The sequence below is a fragment of the Pomacea canaliculata genome, linkage group LG6 (genome assembly GCF_003073045.1).
Source record: "Pomacea canaliculata isolate SZHN2017 linkage group LG6, ASM307304v1, whole genome shotgun sequence".
Taxonomy (NCBI): domain Eukaryota; kingdom Metazoa; phylum Mollusca; class Gastropoda; order Architaenioglossa; family Ampullariidae; genus Pomacea; species Pomacea canaliculata.
In genome coordinates, this window is record NC_037595.1 from 11,808,609 (window position 1) to 11,832,820 (window position 24,212).

The following is a 24,212-nucleotide window of genomic DNA, read 5'->3' on the forward strand; positions in this document are numbered from 1 at the left end:
AGAAAGCAAACTGTTGATTGCATACGGCATGGGGAATAAACATGCTTGGCAATGTTTCTTGACAAAAAAGTCCAACAAATGCCCAAAACTTTTTGCTGTAATGATTACGTCATTCCTTTATTAAAAAAGTATAATCTAAATTTCTTTTTAAAAGTGTGAACACTTTTGACATATTCTTAGGTGAAAATCCGACACTGTATTAAAAAAAATGTTATGCTACAGTTTGTATCATTTATATGGTCTGTCTGTCAACCAAACTACCACCATAACAGCCTTATATATATTTCCCTCTTCTAACACATGCACATATCAACAAGCTCTCAGATATGCCAGTCTCTCACTGACTCTTGATGACATTTTTAATCTTAACCTGGTCCACTAGTCAAAAACAAATCTGCATATAAGACTTGCAAGTGCTGGCAAGTCAGTGTGGACTGTATATTGGATGAAAAGAGGGGTGGGTGGGTGAGTGGGAAGCACGGTCTTTTTAACAATCTGTATGCCAACTTTACATTGCAATGCTGGCCAATCAAAAATTTGCTTTCCATGCTGCGGCTGCCTTTTCCAATAGACGACACAACCTGGAGGTTTCTAATATACCGTTGTTGTCAAATAGACAATACAGAAAAAAGTGGCCCATTTTACACACAGCAAATGTAAAAATTCATTCAGATGTCATGAATTTCACCAAGCTGCAAATGCTCATGACTTAACTAGTAAAAGTTTTCCATAGGGTAAGCCGATGATTAGCTAAAATACTATATTTTATAAATATAACAAATCAGAGGAGCAGGCTATCAGATGAGAATGAGGAGTGAGAAAGGCAGAGAAACCTGACAGGAAGTAAGAAACAGTATGCAAATATTTGGGCAGGTGATGCATACAGTCTGCCATTATAGTTTCTATGAAGTGGAAAAAACGAAAAAATATGAATATTTTGGTGGTGCCAAGGTATAAGACTTTATCGTTATGTGAATCTTTGGTATGTCTATTTCTAGTTAAGGTGGTTTTCAAGTTTGAGATGATGCTTCAGATAATTTTTAATACGAAGGATGAAAATCAGTGACTTGCTGCATGAACACTATGTGATTAAAAAAATGGTATCACCTAGAAAATTAATTGAATGTTTATCTTCAAAGCTAAAAACCTTACACACAGCTTACTTATGAAGCACAGTGGGCATAAAGCATAAAGCAACATAAGCATTTCTCTCTATATTTTAAAACCCTTCATGCTTAAGAAGCATAAGATAACCAAAACTCAAAAAGCACAGTAAAAAAGGCTCTGTAGTCTAAAGTATTAACTTCCACTTTGGATGAAAAAAATTCCCGTTGTGCTCAAACCTTTAATATATATGATTTATTACCATCTGCCTGAAAAAAGGGGAAAAAAAGTTATAAGCTCAAAAACTGAGTTCTAATATTTTGTACATTTTCTTTCCAGCAGGGATGTTTGCATGCATATATGTGAATGCATTTGAAATAAAGAAACACTATTAAGTGAGCAAGAGGAAAATTTCTGGACTGCGCTACTTTATCTCCATATGTGACCCAATATGACTCATTGAATTTTCCATTAGATGGTGTTAATTAGACAGACATTAGGGAAGTGGGGAGGGGTGGTCAATCAAATGTAGTGAATACTACTGTGAGCTGCAAATTAAGAACGATTAAATATATCATATATAAAGAAGAGGAGGAAAAAAAACTATTTTCCAAAGTATTCAATATCCAAGTTACATGGTTAACATGTAATGCAGTACTTTGATTGGCATAGTTTGATAGAGCGTTATTTGGGTAATTTGAGTACCTTAGAAGCATCAAGCATATTTTCTAGTTACTAACCACAAGAGCAAAGCCGAAAGGAAAGTCTACTATCATACAAATTTTCCACCATAAATTTTGACTTTAAGCTATTATTCTGCTTCTTCTAGACACAACACATTCCAGGGTTTGCTATACCATGAAAATATTCATAATGGACAAACAGAACTGAAGCATTTGTGTCTGGATGAAACAAGTGGGAAGGGAGTAGACTGTAGAGTAACTGCATAAAATTCAAATTACAAAAAAATGATATCAAACTGCACATTTCCATGCTTAAAACACTACTACACAAATAACTTATGCATCTACCTTAGCATATGTCAAATTGAACCCAAATAACATTCAAAACTAACACACCTGCCGTATAAGTGGTTCCTTAGACCTGGCCACCTGACCAATAGCAGTGCTGTCCACTGGAACAGTACGGGTTGCAATCACCTGTTACAAGAGTAGCAATCCAGATTACTCATGGTATTCAGTCAAATCTTTTCATTTGACATAAAAAGGGAGAAAACGTATAATTTATTAATTATAAAACTTTTCAAAAAGTTGGTTTCTGCTCTCTGTATTTGCTGCCCATAATCTACATACCAGCAATGTACACACACATATCCAAATGCACCTTCTCAATGCCTACCCTGAGACCATATTTCTCCGCAAACGAGGCAAATGTAGCTTCTGCCTGCTTGGCAGTTGCCCGATCAACAAACAGAAGACCTGTTGCATACATCCCAGGTTCAGGCAACACTCCGTCATATCCAGCAGCACTGTGGAAGAGATTAGAGTGGTTAGACAGGTTAGATAGATGCATTTCTGAGAGAGAGTAGTTATAAAAATGCCTTTCTTAATAACCCTAACTCTACATAAAATAGCTGAGTCCACAAATGCTCAGAAGAGTGAATGATCCCCAGAAATTCTTTGTTTGCATTTGTGTTAAGTCAGGAAAATAGTTTTTGTCCAGACCAGCTATACTAACTACAGGAGACAGGCAAAGGATCTAATGTTGATGATATATATGGGATATGGACTCAATTGTAAAAAGGTAAAGGTTGTCCCCTAAACCTTTTCTTTTTTTAGGTAATTTTTGGGAGTGAGGTGTAAGAAACCACATTTTTCTCAAGGCCTGCTTTTTTTTTTTTTGTGTGTGAGGGCATTACCCACTTCCTATCCCTCTTGTTGCCCTACCTTCTTCAACTGTTTATGGAGTTCTTAATAGCTAAGTCAACTGGGGGAGGTTTCCTGCCTCACAGGGGTATTGAACCGCTGCCATTAGCTCAAATGTCCTAGAAACCTGTATGGCTAATACTGTGAGGGAGCAGCCACTAACATTTGTAAATATATATATATCAAAATAAAATATTATTCCTAAATTATAGGAAGAACAGATCCACAATGTGCTTTGTATCCAAGGTATTTATGTTCTATTTCATAGACACATAATTTCCAATAGAAAAATTTGGCTTATTTAAATTCATCCATGAAATTTAGGATGGCACACTGGTTTTAAAATGATAAGATGCTTACTGCTGATGTTCTGGTACTCTTACACTGTACATGCTAGTAGTGAAAATAACCATTATTGCTTTTTCCTTCTTACTTTCCACATCCCACTTCCACATCAGATGCATGTCCTGAATACTGTAATGAATCAAATTATTGCCTAAAAGTCACAAAAAAACTTTTTTTTTTCAGGAAAAGTGACAGGCGGGTGACTGGCACTTTGTGTGTGTACATGGCATGACTAACAAGGATGCATTCCATGCAGTCCTGCTCACAACACAGCAATACTAGCAGTAGGGGACCTAACATCACAGCAGCCTAGCAAACTAATGTAGTAAGGCCAGTCAAAGGTCAAGAGGGGGAAGGGATGGAGAAAGTGATGCACCCAAAGCAAAAAAGGTTTTGGCAGGGGCTTTACAAAGCATAGGAATGCAGACTGGCAAACAGAAACCTACAAAAACAGGACTGGGAGCATCTGAGTGTCTAACAACCAGCCATCACAAAATTCCTGTTGGTAGCATTCAAAAAGTAAAGCCTATAATTTAATACTGGACCTCAGTAGAGAGCGCTCTGATTTAAAAACTGCAATTAGCGTCACTCTTGGTCTCATTTGCAAACAAAACGTGGCAATAATTATAGCAATGGCATTGGCTGAGTCTCTGAGTAAACACCTTAAAAATTTTTTTAATAAATAATCCTTTATAGAGCACATTGTTCCACAAACAAAGGTGGACTCAAGGCACTTAAGTGAAGTCACACAAGCACACACTTACCAGTGGGCATCAAATACATCTTATAAATTCATTTCCTGTCATTTAAGTTATAAGCACTCTGTTTCACTCTCACACCCACACCCACACACAAACAGGTTCCAGACACAGTCCAAAGTACCCAGAGAAAACCACTAAAGGTCAGACCTGTAAACAGGTGTTACATTATGAGAGTAGTATGTTAGAGCCCAGATATGAATCCACAACACCCAATTTTCACTTTTGTGGTTACATGTTCCACCAACTGTCCCTGTCTTCATCAGCAAAGATTACTATGACATACCTAGACCTGTGTTCATGATGAAGTTGTCACATATGCTTAAAAAGTATATGTGCAAATCCATTTAAAACTACCCTGAATAATTCAGTGAATTTTAGACTTTTCATTAAACTTTTCATAAAAAATACAAAACTGCATAAATAATTTTCTAAGCTTTTAATCGCCGTGTCACAACAAATAATCTCATAGTTCAGTTTTACTTATTATTTCTGTCAAACGTTTTTCTCTAAATGCTGAAATTTGTTGGTATATCAACATAATGTTTAATACAAGCTCAAAGCTACAATTTTTGCATGTAGTCCCTTTGAGAAATTTCTCAATGCAGCAACAGCTATCTACTAACTGGGATTTTCTTACAATCCCCTCAAACAGAGCTCCCTAAACATGGTGAACAAGATTTTTTTTTTCTCTTGTGATAATGAAGGTTTGGTTATTCTTTTACCCCTAAGCATACAAACACAAATGGTGAGAAAGACCTCACAGTGCTATACAGAGGAAAAGAAGACAGATCAGGTAAAAATACTCCCATTTTCTGGATTTATACATTTTTTAACTATCAACAATGCAAAAAAAAATACTTCATATGCATCATGAAACTGTACAATATGTTCTACTTCATAACTTCTAAAGCTCTTACTGTTGGAAATCGAAATTCACGCAAATTATTTTCAGTTTCCCTTACTCAAACTAGACAAAGACTTAAGAAATGGTATACACACCATAAGTGGTCATTTCACTGGAAAGACTGCTTATTATTAGTAATAATAAGCAAACAAATCACCTTTGGTGATGTTTAAAAAACAACACAATTTTAAAATTAGCTAGCTACTGTGTTTATCTGAATGAACACTTACTGCAAGACTTTGACGAAGAACTTGTGTGGGATTCCAGTGAGCACACCAGCTCCATCACCACTGTCATTGTCACAACCACAGGCACCACGATGTTCCATTCGCTCCAGCATGGTTTGAGCATCTCGCAAGACCTGAAATTAAGACCATGCACAAAACCTGTCAATTGCATCATTGACAATACCTAGCAAGTATTAAATTAAGTCATCATGAAAATGACGTTTCCTGGAATGTAAAGTCACCATTACCTTGTCACTAGATTCATCTATCTTTTTCTATTAGCTCTTCATATGCTACAGCCTGTCAACTTCTATGCAACTCAGCTGTCTCATTACCAGCTCTCTTCACCCCCAACTCATCTTTCATCTTTCCTTTCATTCTCATTCTATTCTCTGCTCTTGTCCTGCTTACCAACAAGCTGATACCTTTTTTACTTGTTTTTTTAACATACTAACTTCACGTTAACTCCACCAAGCATCCACTACCCTTACATTTAAGTATGCAAAAATACACAATTTTCAAGGTTTATATTCTAAAATGTTTTAGCAAAATTCAAAATTCAAATTTCATAAACATAATCAACAACAAAGATCCCCTGTGTAATCCTGAGGTATTCTCCTGATACCTTCATACTGAGTGCTTCATGGGGTTTAAAATGACAATATCTACATGTTTATTATAACTGTAATTAGCACTTATGCTATAAGTTGCTGTATTTGAGTAAAGAAGGTAACATCTGTGTTTATGAACAAACATTTGAACTTGTATTTTAAATCTAATTACTCAGCCAGCAAAGTATATCAAGTATGCACACACAAACCACCTTGCCTTGATTTCTAGCTACAGACAAGGGATAATCAATCATGCTTAGAAATAAACTCTTCCAGACTATAATATTTTATGTTTCATGGCACAAGTAAGCATATTCATGGTGCAGATTCAAGACCACAGAGTAAAGCTGTCTGGTACACATCCCCAGGGTCTGGGCAGAGACAACAGACCTGTGGGATGTGCTGTCATGACTTGGTGCCAAACAAGATGCTACAGTCCTATTGGCGCCATCCTCTGGCCTAATCAGTGGTATTGATCGTCATCACCACTGAAGCTCTTCTAAACACTGTTCCTTCTGCCTCCATTGCCATTCCTATACATTTTGTTTTCTTTCTTGCACATAAAAAACAACATGAATCAGGTGTGTAGATGCCATTACACTACATTGTGCCTCATCTTAAAAATACAAAATAAGGCCTGAGGCACTTCTTGGAAAAGTCCATGACAAAAAAAGGTCTCTTTTGCTACTGCCTGTACAGAAATTTGCATGTGTACACAAGCATATGTGGACATATGCATACAAGCCCTTCACCATGAGTACTACTTATCTTTACAGAATTCTGGTTCTGAACAAACCTCATTGTTATAAGAATGCAAGAATTTCATTCTGGGTTCTTATGTATTTCAATGCCTTTTTCTTTGGACAATTCTGATTCTCTTTCTCTCTCCTGCCCCTCCTTTTTTTCTCATTCTATACTCTAATTTTGCTTAAAATATATAGGCCTTTAGGCAGAAGCAATACATATGACCAAGGACGTGTATAGGCGGATTGCTGTCTGTCTGCCAAGACCAACTCTAAGCCTCTTTGCGAAGTGATCCACTGTTAGTCTCTGCAAGCCGTAACAAAGAATGCGACTAAACTGGAAGCTTTCTTGTCTCATGCCTCGTTTTAGCAGTTAACTGGAAAAGATTGTCTGCCAGCAATCCAGGGATATTAGTTTGTGATACGACTGAACAAAAAAGTAGTTTATTAAACAAGCTTTTGCATAAAAGTAGTTTATTCAACAAGCTCTTGCAACCCTAAACCTTTAGCAAAGACTTTAGCAAGACTAGTGGGGTGCTAATTTTTTTTCTCATGGTTGGGTAAAGCTCTGTGCTAGACGCTCTCTCCCTAAATCAGGGTGAATTCACACTTCCACTCTGTACTTCTATTCATTCCAGCTGTTCATGATGAAATTCTCACAATTCTATAGCATTCAATCCGATGATGCCAAAATCTTTCCTGCTAAATATGCCACATAAATCTGTTGACCTAGAATTCTTCTGCCTTTAATAGCAATTGTCTCAAATATCATCTGCTTATCTCACTCTGCTCCAGCCTTGTCATTCCCTTTGTATCATAATACCAGTTTTATCTCCCTTAGGATAGGCACACCAGTGAAATAATAACAGCACAGACTGTTAGCCTTAAAGATAAGCATATATTAGGAACAAGAGTGGAAGGCCCATCATGCATATGAATGCATAAGCAAACATAATGATGCATTTGCTGCTTTACAAATTTCATACAATTATAAACTTTTCTTGGGATTCTGCATGTCTATTCTATATTCAAGTCTTGTAAAACAGTGCTTCTGTTCATGCGGTTCAAAGGCATCTATTTTTTTTTTTTCTTCTATTTCCTCGAAAGTTTCTACACCTCTATTAAACTGCAACATGGACATCTAAGGAAACTAAATGTGTTAGCATTGTGAGCTCTAGTTAAAAACAGTAAATGCATATAATAGAACGTTGTTTATATACAAAAGACGTTTGTTACATAATCTTGTACTGCATCATTAACAGCATCATGAAATGGGTGGGAAGAACGAGAAATGAGCTATTGTTATGGCACAAGGATTAATTGTTGCCATGTGACCTGCCATCTTGAAGAAGCATGCATTTTCTGCAATGGGCACTATTACTACAATCAGTACTTATTTACTTTTCCACCTTGACATGTTGATATACCAAAAGCCTACCATGTTCAGCAAAGCACTTTTTTAACACTTTTGTTCAGAGACATGGACTTCGTATATAATTCATGTCCCTCTTAATGTTAATCTGTTTGCATACTAAATAAATCTATATTATCAGGAGTAGGATCTTTGTAAACTGGACAAGCTTGCTGTGATGGGATCTCAGTTGCTGCTATGTGCAACAATGCCACCAACTTGCAGTTAGCCCCTATTTCCAAGCCATTGTTTTAACCTAAAATGTTTTGCTGAATGAAGCCAATTTCCCTTCCAAATAAAAGTCTCTTGCACAGGAGTATGAAACTTGCGCAAACCATCCCATACTTTACTATTCATGCCACTGAAACAAATGTAGAATCTTCTTCTCTCCTCCCTCCATTGCCTGAACCACTACACAGTTCTGTGCTAGTATGATGGAGAAGGCACAACACAAAACATGCTTATCTAATGGGTAATAGGGTGGTGTCTGGAAAGTATTAACTGTTAATCTAAAAGATTAAATTTCATTCACTTTACCACCTATTTTCTGAACGGGGTTAGAGGGTACAGTCCGTGATGTTGAGCAGGAGAAGTTGTGACAGTCTCTTGATCACTTTCCCTAACCAGCTGTCAACTGATTTAAAACAATGTGGGTTTGGATGGGCGAATGCACCTAGTCTCCTGCCTCCATAACCAGCGGGATAAAATAAAATTCAATTTGAAAGCGTTTAGACGCACTTATTTAAAATGTGCAAGTATCAAGGACGTTGGATTGGGTTTGTCTTCTCAGTGTGAAGAAGGAAGCAAGCTTCTTTTTTTAATTATTCCATTTCCTCCCTTGTATTCAACAACGGCTTAAGAAAGCGGGAAAGACATGTGTCTTGCCTGCCAAAGAAACCCCGCTGCTGTCCTGCGGCCCCGCTGCCAAAATGGAAAGAAAGCAAACACGTGCTGCAGCTCCGTAACATTAATGCCCCATTGGTGTCACATCAACCTTACTCATCTTAATTAATCAGCTTCGATCGTCACCCAGATTCTACCGCCTCTGTCAATACACAGCAGCCCACATCTCCCCCGTTCCCACCTACGCTTAATACCTTTCAACCGACGGAGGACAGGGAGTGGGGTCGGAGGGAGTGGAGAGAGGATGGAGGCGGAAGAGGAATCCGTGGAGCAGGAACAACTCCTCCAGCAGTCCTCGACCGTCCGCTTTTCCAATCTTGGTGTGATTAAATTTGTATTGACGGTCGTTCCGTGCTGACGTCTGCTTGCTGGGCAATCTTCTTGCCGTGCGGATTTCGGAGGAGATGGCCTTGTTGTCTTCGAGAACGTCCTCGCAATCGACTTCTTTGTTGCCTACCTTCCTTTCTGTCTTCCCATCCCGACTGCGTTTAGTGCATGTGCGTGCTTGTGTGTGTGTGTGTGTGTGGCATACATTGCACGTTTGTCCGTGTGTGTGTGTGTGTGAACGCCACTCACGAACCTGTTAGTTCTTTTCCTCTACCTTGATTGCATCCTTACTTCTCATAAAGCCACTCACAGAATCCCCAGCGTCCAGGAAGCTGTCCGGACGGAGCTTTGACTGTGACTGAACTGTTGTCATGTCATCTTTCTTGCTGGCCACGTCTTCCCGATTCATTATTCGTTCATTCTAGACTGCCGTTGTTGTATCTGTTGCTGTTGCTATTACCCTTTTTTCTTGCATTACCTGCCTATTGTCACGCTCATGAGTACGTTTGAAGTTCTGTCCTGACTTCGATTTTTAAAAACAACATCGACGAGACACGCATCGATCAAAGCCATGAAGGAAATGGCGGGCTCAGATAACAAGACTCGCTCTCTCACTCTCCATGTGTGTGTGTTTTAGGTTCACGTGAATACCAAGTCTTATTATATACAGGTAAGGGCTGTGTAGAAGTCGGCAAATAGTGGAGTCGTTTAAGTGTCGACACAAGCTTGTGAAGGGAGTCGCAGTCTCTCCTAACGAGGTTTGCGTGTTTGGAGAAGGAATACAGTAGTTACAAAGGTACCACGTGTTTATTATTGTACTTTCGCTTTGTGGCGCGAAGGTTTGCTTCGATCGAACGACGGTTCGATATTCCATTTTCTCCTTGCCCTCCCTCTATCCCAGCGCCAGTCGTGCCACGTTTAGGACATCTAGCATCAGCACATAATCTTCCTTTGTTAATTAAAAAAAAAATGTCTGTGCCAAGCTGCGTCTTTCATGGCAAAATGTTTTCCACATTAAGTATTTTCTACAGTTGTTTGAATTTCTTTTGTTATTCCTGTCATAGGTCTGTGGACTTTTTGCAAGCCTCAGAGCAAGAATTAAGGTGGCACTTCTACGATCCCTAGAACAGGGGCCACAATGTTGGCGATACCGGATGTCAAAATTAGCCTGCTTTCAAATTCTTTCTCATCATTTCGTCGCGAACACCAAACTGTCTCAAATTTAAATGACATCTCTCCACCAAATTAATGAAGTTTTTTTTTAAAAATGAGATCATGATTCACAAAATTGTCGGTGTCGGCAATTTTTCACACTTAACCTCTCATGCCAATCTCTTTATCGGCAGATGACCGAAGTTTCAGCCACGGCACGGGTGCAGATTTTATTTCTTCTATCCAGAGTTCGTTCTTTATAACATCAGCCGTTGCCTCTTGACGTGACGTAACTAACCTTCTTGCCCCTCTTCACGTGACATATCCTTTAACCTCTCTTTACACGAATCAGCGACCTCCTTCGCCATTTTCTGCCTCGCGGTCGCTGCCATTCGCGAAATTAATTTCGGTGGCGGAACTTTTTTTTTTTTTCTCGGGTGAATATACGCGACTGATCGATCCGAGGAGAGTCGGATCGCCATCCCAAACGTTTGCAATAGTCATTAGGCCAAACGTGGACTGCGATTGCTACTTCATAAGTTGGCCTTTCACGGGGCCGCCAACTACACGCGGCAGTTCGTCGTCTATGCCCACCGCGTCACGCGCAATAACCGCTGGCTTCAGTTGGGACTCGCTTTTCGGCGGGGCGGAAAATTGAATTGTTCGATGCACAACAGACGAGAAACGGTCCCGCCATCGATCCACAAGCTCTGCGTTGCTGGCATCCTCCGCCTTTGCTCCCCCACGCCAACCTCTCTCCCTCCCCACCCCACCCTGCCCTCATCCCTGAATGTTGCGGTGTAATCTCCCGAGAGCTTCCTAGGCCGCTGCCCTCGAAGATGTCTCGTTGTCGCATGGCCGCTCTGTGCACGGCCATGATTGAGTAGGGGACAGGCGGACGGGGCCCTGAGTTCATTTATGCCGATCACAGCTGTCACCCATCTCGCACGCCGGACCGGGTCGGCCATCACTTCCGGCGCTGACACCTCAGCTGCTGGACTCGGCCGTTCATGCATTATGCAGTAGAGACATATTCTTTCAATCTCGGTTGACGCTTTCTTGTTTTCGACTCATCATCTCTTGCCACGGTTTCCATCCTCGCCTCTGTTCCCATCATTCACCATACCAGACAACAAGTCCTACTGCATGTCGATGCTCTTCCCTTTGTAGAAGAGTTATCTCCTCCGTTTCTCGACACCAGGCGACAGGTTAGAGGATGACGGAGGTGAGGTGAAAGAAAAATTCTTTATCTAACCTGCTGAAAAGAACGACAAAGATAGCATAGGCTTCTGGAATTCCTTGGCTCGGTTCCATTACTAGAAACGCGTCGCGGGGTGAGACTAGAGGGCGCTAGTTGTGCCACTGTCGATTTTAGGTTCGCGTGTTCTCACCTCCCTGATAGGAACATGGATCGTGCATGCATCATGTTCCAATTCCTAGTCGAAGGCAAGTGGCCTGCACAGCCTCCCTCATTCCCTGAGGATCACCGACGCGTGCCGAGGGCACGAAAGCCGCATCTGAAGCACAGTACTGCAAGCCCAGTCTCTGGCACCGCTCCAGATTACTGAACTGTGTTCGGACCTTACTCCCTCACCGTCTCCGACATTCAATATTTGTTCCTTACCAAGAGAGAAGTACGCAAGAACGCCGAATTCTTGTAGCTTGGTGCTATTTTTGGCATCACTCCCCTCTAATTAACCTGACCATAGGAGTCTGAAAAGAAGGCGTGGAAACACCTGGCAACAGGCAGAACTAAAGACCCTGAGACATGACAGCTGAGAACCTTTAAGGAGGATGCGCCGGTCAGACAGAAGTGGAGGACCCTTGCTGCGGCCCTACACGCCAGCAAAGCTGTATTACAGATGGAGCTTCACGTGTTAAGGAGATTTCTTTTTTAAACAGCCTGTGCACAAAAATTTCAGCACTTACGCAGATTCCCGTTTCTTCAACCTCCCTTATCCCTTAGCCAGAGCAGGAAACCTGCCCAAAATATTCTTTGTGAAGCGAATTATTCCTGCATTCACAGACTGAAGGAATGCGCACACAGCCACGTGGCTGGAGAGGTTTTCGCTCGGTCTGCGAGAATGTTGCAGGCTATGGGTAGAAGAAGCTCTTGCCTTGTACGAGGGGTGCATCAAGTCAGAATGACATCACGCACGTGGCCGCACTGAGACAAAACAGGGTCACGTGTATCAGTAACGTCGTTTGTTTCCTGAGCTATTTCTGGTCAATATTTTCCACGAGATGGCTTTTTGCGAAGTTCGATATTTTTAGCTGACATTCAGCATCAACAGCCTACGATGTGACAGCTACTGAAATAAACAACGTCATTAACCCTCCTCCTTCTCCTCGTAACTTCACCTTAACACGGACCCGTGCAAGGAGATGGCACCGCGGTGAGGTACTCAGATGCTGTGCATTTTGGCTTCCCTGACGTATACCAGAGAGGCTTTATTGGCAAAACAAAAAACAACAAAAAAAAAAAAATCACGACTAAGTTACACCTGATTTGCTACATTTCTACCCGCTGCCCCTTGCACGATGAACCCTGCGACTTTCAGGACGTGCCGGTCAGACAAATGCACATTTTAACAATGTTGTAAATTGAGTATCCTATAAAAACCAAAGAGAGAGCGGCAGCACAGAGAGAAAGAGGGGCGAGAGTCGTTGAACACGACAGTGTTATCTTCCCTTCATTTGAAACGTTGTCTCCCCGTTGCCGAACGTAAGCTGTCAAGCAATCCAGTTTATGAAGAAGATCAAACACATTTTTTACTACTTCGCTACATTTTGCACAATTATGTACTCATTTGTTGTCTATTGTTTTATCACAAAGTTTGGTTTGTTGTGTAGTCACGGCGTGGGATTTTTGGTATTTTACCGGCCCACCGCATACTTTGAAATTTTGAGACCGGCCTGCAAAAAGAAAATTGTGCCCACCCTTATTATAAAGCGATGTGAAACGTTGCCCCAAACAAAAGGGGAAAACAAGGGCCGGTGTTTTTGCGACGTTGCGAAAGGGTGTGGAATCCCAGTGTACATTGCATTATATTACTTCATCACAGGACATCGCCTCTGGTTTATAACTACGGCCCCAGGAATAAATCTACACATGTGGTGTCTGGTTACCATTTTATAATCACGGAGACGCTTGACCTTTAGCTCTCGATGTTAACCCAGTGACACACTTGCTTCGTAACTGCCGAGGTAGCACCCTAACTAGTAAATGTGAACTGAAAGGTAAGAAGAAGATGCTTCGTCTATGATATTTATGTTGCGTCATTATTTATTATTATTGCGCCAGCGGACAAGGACGTTTACAACCGACTTCAGAGTCTGTGTATCAACCGCAAGCATCTTTTCAGAGCCATTACCACAGTTGTTGACGACAACGACGCTGCTGCTGCAGCCATTTTCCTAGAGAAGTACATCAGTTTGTTTATGCAAGATTTCCTTTGCTTGATTACACATTCGTGCTTTCAGGACCACCAGAGGCAATTCTAAGGCTTTTAGCATCGATGTTGCTTCGCAGAGGATAAAGGGGGCAGCACAGTCTACGAAAGATGAAAACGAAGAGGGAACTGAGCACACGGCGGGAGGGAGGTTGGGGGGAATAGCATCCCTGATCGTCATCTTATAGGAAATCTGACCCCTTGGCTCTAAATCACAGGGATGCTTCAGACTGACATTTCAAACCTCGGGATATTCGAGTGCTTTCTCAGAGTAAGCAACTTTCCTCCTTCGGAGGCGCCTTGCTGGCAAGGGAAATGTATTCCCTGACAGGGATAACAATCACGTTATAATGCCGAGGTCTTCCATCTCACAGCGCACGCGCGTGCGCGGTTCGCGTTTTTACCAAGCGCCCTGTGTCTCCTACAGAGGTCTCTTTGTCATGTGATGGCAAAGCCATATTGATTGCTCGTTATGAGACTCTGTAGGTGAGGTGGGACTTTTTGTCTCCTGCATCTTGCCTCCACGCGACTTGCTTTTTTTTTTCCCCACTTTGTTTTGTGTGTGTGTGTCTTATCTCCGCACAGTTTGCTTTATGGCTTTCGATTGGTGAAAGTCACTGTAAGACTGCGGTGTTTTCTCCAGCGACAGGTCGATTAAATAAACGACAGTGGCCTAAAGATAAACGTGTAAGTTCATGTAAGAAATATCAAGTCGTTTGTTTGCGAGTTCCAAAGTTTCCTTGTTTGTTCAGCAATTTTCTAGTTGCTAATATTTTGTTTTTAACTAAGAAACTGAGGCATTCATACATACTCTTGTTACAATGTAGAAAACAGTAATATTGTGTACTTCGGATCGAAAGGAATCAATACTTAGTAGTTTTACTTTAAGGCGACCTTTGAAGATTTCCACATGCTATTTTCTCCGATCATACAAAATACATATTTTGTAACACTGGATACAAGCTTTCTTGACAGTAATGTAAGACTTGGAATTATTTTAAATTACCTCCGGGCAATGGGAGCTAAAACAGTTTTTCTCTCTTCAGCATGGAATAGGAGAAGGCGTGGAACCACAAACTTTTATTAATGGACTGCTTGCAGACGATTTTTCTGTTAACTACTAGAACGAGGCTGGTGTGCACAAAGCTTCCGGTTTAGTCACATTCGTGCTTTGAGCTCAGTCCACCTATACATGTCCGTGGTGTAACAGCCAGTTACTATGGAGGCAAGCATTTTGCGTACCATCCTTCGCGCCAGTTAAATATCGCATCGGTTTTATATATTTGGCTACGTTTTCTGTGGAGTCGGCTAGTTTTTAGACCCGGCACACAGGCAGTTATTTCCAGTTTAACAAACGCCTAGTAAGCCCTAGTTCGTGCTCACGTGGCAATAAAGCTCGTTGCAGACGGTCAGAAGAAAGGACGCGAGAATTAATGCCCTTTTCCAGCTCCGGCGTCGGAGTTGAAAATGAAAGAGAGAAAGTAATAACTAAAAGATTTAAGTAGCGTTCACGGCAGGGACCATGGCCATGCAACTAGATACCTTGAAGGAGTTATGGACCACTAGTAAGGGCTGGACTGCAAAGCCTGGGCAAATTCTGTAGTCGTGTACTCCTTACACTGAATCAAACTTTTTAAAAGCCTTCCTGTCTGAAAATCTGCAGACCGGAGGTACCGCTACCTCAAACTAATACCTTCTCTAAATCCCCACACACCTCCAACCCAAAAATATGATCTTACCCCATAAAAAATCGTGCTTGTGTATTTTCCCACAAAACAAAAAATAAGGAGCATAACCAGCCTGCTTAAAACTGATGCAATATGAAAGGTGGGCGGGTGGGTGTGTGTTTTTAAAAAGCTTGTGACGAACGAGACGGGGAGAAGGATGAGCTTTACTCTCCCGAGGGGAAAGGGATCACTTCAGCTGGCTCACTCACCCGACTTTCGCCCTCTCACACCCACTCACCCGCCTATTCGCACACGCGTACGCACTGGTAAACACTTTCACTCGTGTGTGCAAACGCAACCGACAAGACAGTTGTACAACGTATACAATTATTCCACTACAGTTGCCGCACGGCAATGGACAGCAGTGACGATTCTGACCAGTAGCGATAATTTGTCTGCTGTTCTCCGAAGACGACCACAACTGGACCGGTGGCATGGAGGTGTCTACCAGCAGCTGCCGGAACACAGTTGGTTCCTTTGCTTGTCGTTTGGGAGAACCAGCCTCTTATTTGCACCGAACTCTCTCCTCTCTACACAACCAGACCGCAAGTGCCAGCAGGTAGTGATACGTTCTCAACGGAACGGTCTTCCCTGTCTCAGACCTGCTGCCTGCGGCTGAAAATCACTCAGAGCCACGTCTCTGCTGGAACACGAGGGAAAAGCCTCGACTATATCTCTGTCCTAACATACATACTATTGGATCACATGACCTCTCTGAACTACGTCTTATGTCAATGTTTATACATACATCCAGACACGCGGTCCGTTCCTGACCTACAGTTCAGTCTGGAAATCCGCTATGTCCTCGGGACACGAGCTATTCATTGCTCTGGCAGAGAGAGCACTACAGTCGGACCTCGATAAGTCGAACTCAAAGGAACCCGAAAAAAATTCGACTCACGGAGATTTCGAGTTAGGGATAATGGCGTAATAGGCGCAGGTATTTGGCCGGGAACTAACAATTAATTCGACATAGGGAGGTTTACGACTTAGGGAAGGTCGACTTATCGAGGTCCGACTGTATTAGACCACCTGGCCCAACTGAAACACATCCCACTTGCTCTGACGCTATCGACCTTTGACTGAAGTGACCACATCCCCCTGCCCTATACCGGGGATACCTATGACCTGTATATCGTCCCTCTTTGTCACGTTTGGCCAAATCACATGTCTAGCTCCCTCCTTCAGCACCGGTGTCCAGTCGGTGGCAACGAAAACAAACGCTGTTCTCCGGGCTAAGTGTACCGGTCTTATAATTAGCGGACGTACCCCTGAAGCGATGATGGCAGCCCCCCGTTACGTAAGCGGCTCAGCTAATGCCAGGGGAGATAACATTCCTACCCCTTTTTCCAACTCAAAGTCTGGTATCGCCCCAGCGCGACCACTGCCCCTCTTTAAAGTTTTATTACCAGCTTCGGCCCTGTTGTTCTGGCTTTGAACCAGGCTGATGCAACATTTTACAGCTGTTGCTGCTAGACTAATTTTCCAATAATATGGGGGCAACTCCTGGGCGTTTTCTTAAACGTTCTCGAGATTCTCGTTGGTCAACCACTTTGATGTCCTCGATGTATCGTCTTTTTTTCTTTTTTTTTTCATAAAAATTTTGAAAGGGTGTAACGAGAGCGCATGGTTCAAGTCTGCACGATTAACGACAACGAAGAGCCTGGAGTGTGCGTCATAATGGCAGGCAGCCAAACCTACTGTCATCTGTCGATGTCACTGAAACCCGAATTCCGACCCCTTTATCATCAGCGTCATAGGCAAATGAAACAACTCCAGGTATTGTCTACACGGGTATGCACCGCTAGGTACAAAGTGCACCCAACTAAGTATTTAACGGACTTTTCCTGCATCTGCTTGTTTATCCTGGGACAAACGTTGCCTCGCGGCTAGTGCACTTCATTTTGGAACAAATGGTCGACAGTTCGAGGATTGCTCGGACTTAGAAAACTCCTCCTCCGAACACCTAGCACATCTCGTACTTGCTTTATCAAGGAAGGAATAAAATAGACTTCTTTATTGCACATGGCATGACCTAGAGCCCTCTCGCTACTGGACCATTTTATTTATTATTATGGGTTTTTTTTTAACTGTTTCCCTAGACACACTCTTTCTGTCATGATGGTAAACACAGTCGCCCGGTGCAACCACATATGGTTGGTTAGGGATTTTGAACAATTTTCACTTAGCCTGTTCGTGCACTTACAAATAGTTATGCAGAAGAAAGCTTCCCCCACCCTCTCTATAGGTTACTATTGAACAAAAGTACTAAAGTACAAAAGCACTTCGACAGGCAAAGCTGTAACCTGATGAACACTGTCGCCCTGTTGTGACGGCTGCGCTGTCAACGACTAGGTTAAGCGAAGGAGGTTCACCTTTTTTTTTTTTTAAGTCCCAGAAAACGGCCCCGACGATATATATGATGCATGACGCCAACAGCTACAAGGTCACGTGTCCCCACCCTCACCCCGCTTGCACGAGGAGATAGTGTTACGGATATTTCATCATTTTACACCGAAACATTGGAAGCCATAACTCGTGAGCCTAGCACAGGTGTCTCAGACATTAGCATAATTATATCTATTTAAAGACCTCGACTCTGCTTACACCTTTGACAACGGCTATAGCGGAAAATGGTTCATGACCTAGACATACCCTACTGACAGGGAGGAAACAGGCTTATGTTCAGAATGTTGTTTTGTTTTTGTTTTTTCAACCGAAGACTGTTCATCACTTAATATGACATTTTCATTAATTTTTATTAAACTGTTTGGAACACTGCTGCTGCACTTGACATAACCCAGAATCACTCAGCAGCCGGTAACTGTAGATGGCAACAGACGTGTCATTCTAAATGACCTGCAATCTGTCCTCATGTTTCGTCTGTAAATAGCATACCTTACTATGATTATCCAGGCAGGTTCTTCGACATTAAAATAAACGTGATGACGAGCTGTGTTTGGCGGGGTGAGTGAGAGACGACTACCACTGACACATATCGGCTGAACCATGCGGTAGGGCGCTGATCACTTGCAAAGCACGTGAACACACCTCGAGTATTGGACGGTTGGTTGCTTGCTTTCACCTTGTGGCGCTTTCGCACTGTATGGGAGAGGAATGACCGAGGGGTAGGGGAGACCCGAGTAACCAGAAAAACCTCCCGACAGCCATCCCCGAAAGTGTCACATACAGAAATATCGTCCCGAGATGAGATCTGAACCCATGGTCTCTCAACGCAGCTGTGACCACTACACCATCGGACCACCCGAAGCGCGTGCTGGACATCCAATCGTAGGCCACGACTCTCACAGAATACATTCGATGAAATGTGATACCAATCTTAATGAGTTCGATGTCGTCTCACACCAATCACACCACTAGCTCTATCGAACGTCACAATAATCACACCACTAGTTCTAGAGCCAGTCATATTAACACTAGCTCTAGCGAACTAACCGCTAGACACCGCTACTGCGTTTTTCCGCGATTATAGAAAAACAGCTAAATATAGCGAGATGAACACTGCAAATGCATTCGCATCTTTCCACTCATCACTGGCATGCGCAAGCAGTCTAGTGCATGACAAAACCTATACTAACCTTTTTTTCAGACAAGCTTTTGTGCATATCCTGCATTCGTGGTCTTATTTTACCTGCATGATTAGGCGTTACTGGAGGCAACAGGAGTTTCAAATATGACTATTTCTTACTATTCCCATCTCCACCCCATGCTTATGATTTTCTACAAAACTCAAAGCAGGCGATAGTTACTGCCACCACCAGAGATGTTTGTTCACATATACCTCACCTATCTCAAACTTAACTGACCTCCTTCAAGCTTTATATACTCCGTGTATCCGTATTTGTCCAGACTGCGGGACACACACTTTCTAAAATACCCGACCCCTTTGTGGACCCAAAAATTGCAGCGACAAAGTTTGCGAGCGGCAATGGGGAAGGCTTGGGAGCAGCAAAACAATACATACCCTGTGAGAAGCGATTCCATCGATGTTGACAACATAGCCGACTCCGCAAGCATCACTCTCGTAAGACTCCTCGTACAAGCCTCTGGAGTTGTCACCATGGTGACACCGCGACGCGGACACCAAGGGCATGGTCACCGAGTCCGCTTCTGTCACGTCCTGTTATCGAACAGAAAGAGGAAGAAATTGTTAACATTGAAGAGTCCTGTTGTTCCTTACGGTCCGGCCTGCGAGCCTCCGCTGTCATGTCATTATCGGTCACGAGACAGATTCGTTTCGTAACGGTAAACATCACGTGACTGAGGGTCGCAGCATGCGAAGTCACGTCATAGGAAAGGAGCGAGCTTACCAAAACAAATGCTTGACTGTCTAGTACCTACCTACCCAAGTGTAAGAGGAATTATTGTGAACCTCACTGGCACTCTGACAAATTCCTGCCTGCAGTTCAGTTTGAACCTCCTTCCACTATGCGAGCAATGACCTCACACAGCGCTCCCAGAACACGAACGATGCATATCTCCCTGTCTGCAGTTCCCCTCTTCCCTCTCTCCCCACCCAGATTCCACCTCATGCTTACTCGTGCGCGTTTGTTACAGAGAGGGAGGCGCGGGTACACTGATTGATCATTGCATAAAAACAGCTCTACCTTCTGCCACAAACACGGGACGGGAGCAATCAATTGCACGGTTCGCCACACAAAACAAGAAAGAGATGAGGAGAAAGATGGCGGTAGGGTGGAGGTAGGGGGGATGAAAGGCTTTATTACCATCGTGTAACTGAATGAAACAATTACGCAAGCCTTCGATAAATCGTGCGCTGCACGGAGAGGTAAAAAAAATCTTTTATGTTTTTAAACCCTATTTGTTTCAAAAGAGAACCTACTTTCTGAGTCCCAGAAGAGCTTCTGGTGTTTGATTCGACATTCGAAATAGTAGAGGTCTGTAAAGACCTTTAAACCACTGATTTGGTTTTTATCTATCAGCATACAAACTTGCAACGGTAGGCGAAGCTGTCGTTGTTACTACTTTTGCAATAAAAGAGTTGATAACAAAACTATAGCGCATCCAATGATAATGTTTAAAAAGTAGTTTAAATAGTCCAAGCATCTGTTACTTCCGAATTAAAAATCAAATGAGTATACCACATGAGGTGCTGGAGTCTCATTTTTGAACGATTAGAGAAAAAAAAAAGTGGTCCGCAACAGCTTCACTATTCAGTTACTGTATCTTGAATTTCGTCATCGAAAGAAAATTTAAACACTTGTACAGGCGCAAATGCAGGTCGTTTCTCACGTTTACTACGCTTCAATGACCTATTAACGACTGCTCCGTTCGTGTCTTACTTTCTCAGTCCCATTCATAATCTGCAAACTCTCGCCAACGGTCGTTGATATGTACAGATTAAGAAAAAGGTGTCAGCAGACGTCACGATGACCTCCCAAGGTTGCCAGCTAAATGTCAAGAGCAGGTCACCCGAAGTAAGGCATCACGTAGGGTACAAATGTAGGATGAATGACACTTTGAGTTTTGGAATTCGCATGTATAAAGAATGTACTCATAAAAAAGTGGATCTCCTTGCATGCACACCATTACTTATTTCCATAGAGTGTTTTCCCATCACTGACAACGGATTTCAAGCTCATTAACAACCACACATGCTTTATGTCATGCAGTACAAGTACTACCAAATTAAATGTTATCTTTCAGTGTTTACTAAGTCTACTTGAACTTTTTGTACTTCTTGTTGTCGTTGAGTGTTGCAGATGGCATAAACACTATCTATTGTTTGCTCAAATGTTTATGCATTTTATGATAGTACTTTACAAATTTCAGAGTTCAGATTATTTCTTATTATATGACATAGGGAAGAACTTCAAAAACATGTAGTCTGACTATTGACCTCATTACCTTGCAATCTTTAATGTTTAAAGCCCAAACTGCAAAATCTGCATATTCCAGTGCAGGAGAAAAAAGATCGAGTAGAAGACAAGCTGAGAGATCACAAAAGAAAGAAGTAAGTAAACAAAATAACTGATTTTAGGCAGTGCCCACCATGGGGCCAGTTACAATAGCTGTCTGGTGCTGCTTTCCTGTTAAAAGTAGGTAAGTCATCAGCACTTCCCGTATCCAGCAGGTTTTTTTTTTTTTTTTTTTTTTTTTGCACTGCATGGGATTTAGCGACCTGCTGTGGATTCAAATGTTTACGAATATAATTAGGCTTCTTAAAAATATAAGAACAGACGACGATTGATCACATATATATTATCATGTTTGACTGTAAATGTGTACAAGCTTCAACAACTGAATAAATACAAAGTTCATAATAAAGTCAGCTCAAGTTTGCTTCTAATGATGCACAGTTAACTGTTTGGTTGGTGATACTGAATGGTAAAATTCTTCAAAGAAATAAACAGCCATATTGAAACAATTAATAGACCAAAGTTATTAATTCTACAAGAATGCATTACTTTAAACCACATTATTTATTTTTCAAAGAGGTATACTATTACTGAATTAAAGGCATCAAAATAAGCAAATTATGGATTAGCAAGTATCATGTACAACACTATTTCCTAATGCACGTTTAATCTTATCTCCATTGATACCTAGTTGTCATGTTATTACTCCCCAGTTAAATGATGATAATAATAATAACAATGATAAAGGTCTCTTGCATAGCACTTTATCCCTACCCTAAGAGAAAGCTCAAAGCGCTTCACAAAAATAAATGTTTACAGCACAGTCTACTGAAAACTCCTTGATATCAAGATTATAAGCCCTGTGGACAGACTCCTGATATAACCTTGCATGATGATTTCATTTTCGAACAAAATAAAGTCTATATAGATTTGTTTATTACTCAGTTGTTACACCTAAAACCAGGGTTGCTAAAGGGGAAAAAAACTATCATGACAATAATCTAGGCAGTGCATGCGATCAGGTTGCATCATCATCACATTGTACAAGTCCTATTGTCATCATCAAGGGTATGAGTTAAAAGGTCCAACAAGAGCACTTATGGTGATTAAATGTGAAAACACTTCACATGATTCTCTTATCTCGACACACTGAGCGCGAAGTAACTGATAAATAAACAATGCTGCAAAAGCAGTAGTAGTGATAGTAAAAGCGTCTAAATGTTCGGTGCATCTAGTAACGTTGCTAGTTTGATATGTCTGTGATATATCTTGACTACGAAAGTAAACAAAGTTATGTTTCATAACTAATCCTGATTGCCTTTGTTGTGCTAAACAAAAAAACAACCACACACACAAGTAAACAAACGAGGAAAGAGGTACAATACTTCATAAAGCAAGCACATAAATGCTCTCGCCTATCTTTTCGCATTCAAGTGCGCGAACACACATACAGAAACTCAAACTGACACAGAACTGGCCTTGAGATACAATACAGAGCGAGGTATGTTGTTTCGTGCAATCGAGGAACGACATAAAAATCGATGTAAACAGTATACAATTTTAAATGGAAAATCCAGCAATTTGACGTCTGCTAATCACCTATATGACTATGTTATCCAAACGACCTACGCAAATAGGAATGTTGTGTTGACTCTGCATGTAACAGCGCCTAATGTCGTCTGCACTCAGGAGGTAAATATGCCCTTAATTAATTAAACATTTTACTTAACACAGATTTCATCCTACCTTTTTAAACGCAGATTTCTCCCTCTGGTTAAATGCTTATATCGCCTGGATGATTTGAAGTTGCTTGAGACAATAAACAGGCAATGTTTCAGACGACTGCGAAGCTGACTTCGGTTTCCCAGCACGTGCCTACCAGCGCGCCGCAAAGGGACTGTAGTCCATGGAACCGAAAACACGCAGTCGTCGCGTGGCCCCGTGCTATAGGTTAAACACGATTGGCTGAGAATCGGCCATGGAAAATATTAACCAATCGCTACAGACAGGCCCCATCCCTACGTGGAAAGCAGTCGACTAATCCTATGGAGACCGTCCTTGTGTATCGAAATTTTGATAGAAAACATTACTAATTGCAGTCAGCACTGAGCGAAGTAATTTATGACTAACCAGTGTGTCCGGCTTCTGGTTGTAGTAACAGTTTATGTCTGCAAGCGAGCGTGTGGGTGAAAACAAGAACGTTGCATATCGGTTTACATGTAAACACGTACGAAACGTGGTCCATCCCGTTACGTGTGTACGTCCGCGTACATGCTTGGGTGCATGATTGTTTTAGGTTTGTACAAGTGTTTTAGATTATATACCTCAAGATGTTATGAAATTACTAAGCAGCTATGCCAAATTAAGGATTCAAAGCAAGCATAATTATAATTTTTTGTGCATAAACTGACTCACAAAAACCTGTAATATAGGTTGTCTTCCCTGGTTTTACGACTCCAGCAGGTGCCATATATATATAATTAAAGTATGTAAGTGTGTAAATGTAATGGTGTGAAGTACTGAATAGAGTATATAGCTAAGGTAGATATAAAAAAAAATGTTTACTATCCACACGCAGATGTTTTGCTCCTGACTACCGAATCTGCTGACGATGCGTGTAACAACTATGACACATTGCACTGAAGTCACGAGGCCGCGTGCACGAACACACGCGTCCGTGCTGCGTGTCGCATAGCACAAACGGGAGTCTCAACCCGCCAGGGGATCACAGCTTGCATGCGAATGCATTCAGTTTAATT

General features: G+C 41.7%; 1 protein-coding gene across 1 annotated transcript in view; it reads right to left on the minus strand.

Annotated features, from left to right (window-relative positions):
* The window catches only part of LOC112565988 (putative glutamate synthase [NADPH]), a 51,436-nt gene extending 27,732 nt beyond the window's left edge, over window positions 1–23,704 (minus strand). Inside the window, exons 1-5 of the mRNA XM_025241901.1 lie at window positions 23,200–23,704; window positions 19,539–19,694; window positions 5,231–5,361; window positions 2,464–2,593; window positions 2,184–2,264 (exon numbers count right to left, since the gene is read on the minus strand). Coding sequence (XP_025097686.1) covers window positions 2,184–2,264; window positions 2,464–2,593; window positions 5,231–5,361; window positions 19,539–19,667 — 471 coding nt within the window. The 5' untranslated portion in view covers window positions 19,668–19,694; window positions 23,200–23,704. The remainder of the gene's footprint in view (window positions 1–2,183; window positions 2,265–2,463; window positions 2,594–5,230; window positions 5,362–19,538; window positions 19,695–23,199) is intronic.
* Window positions 23,705–24,212: the final 508 nt, after the last annotated feature.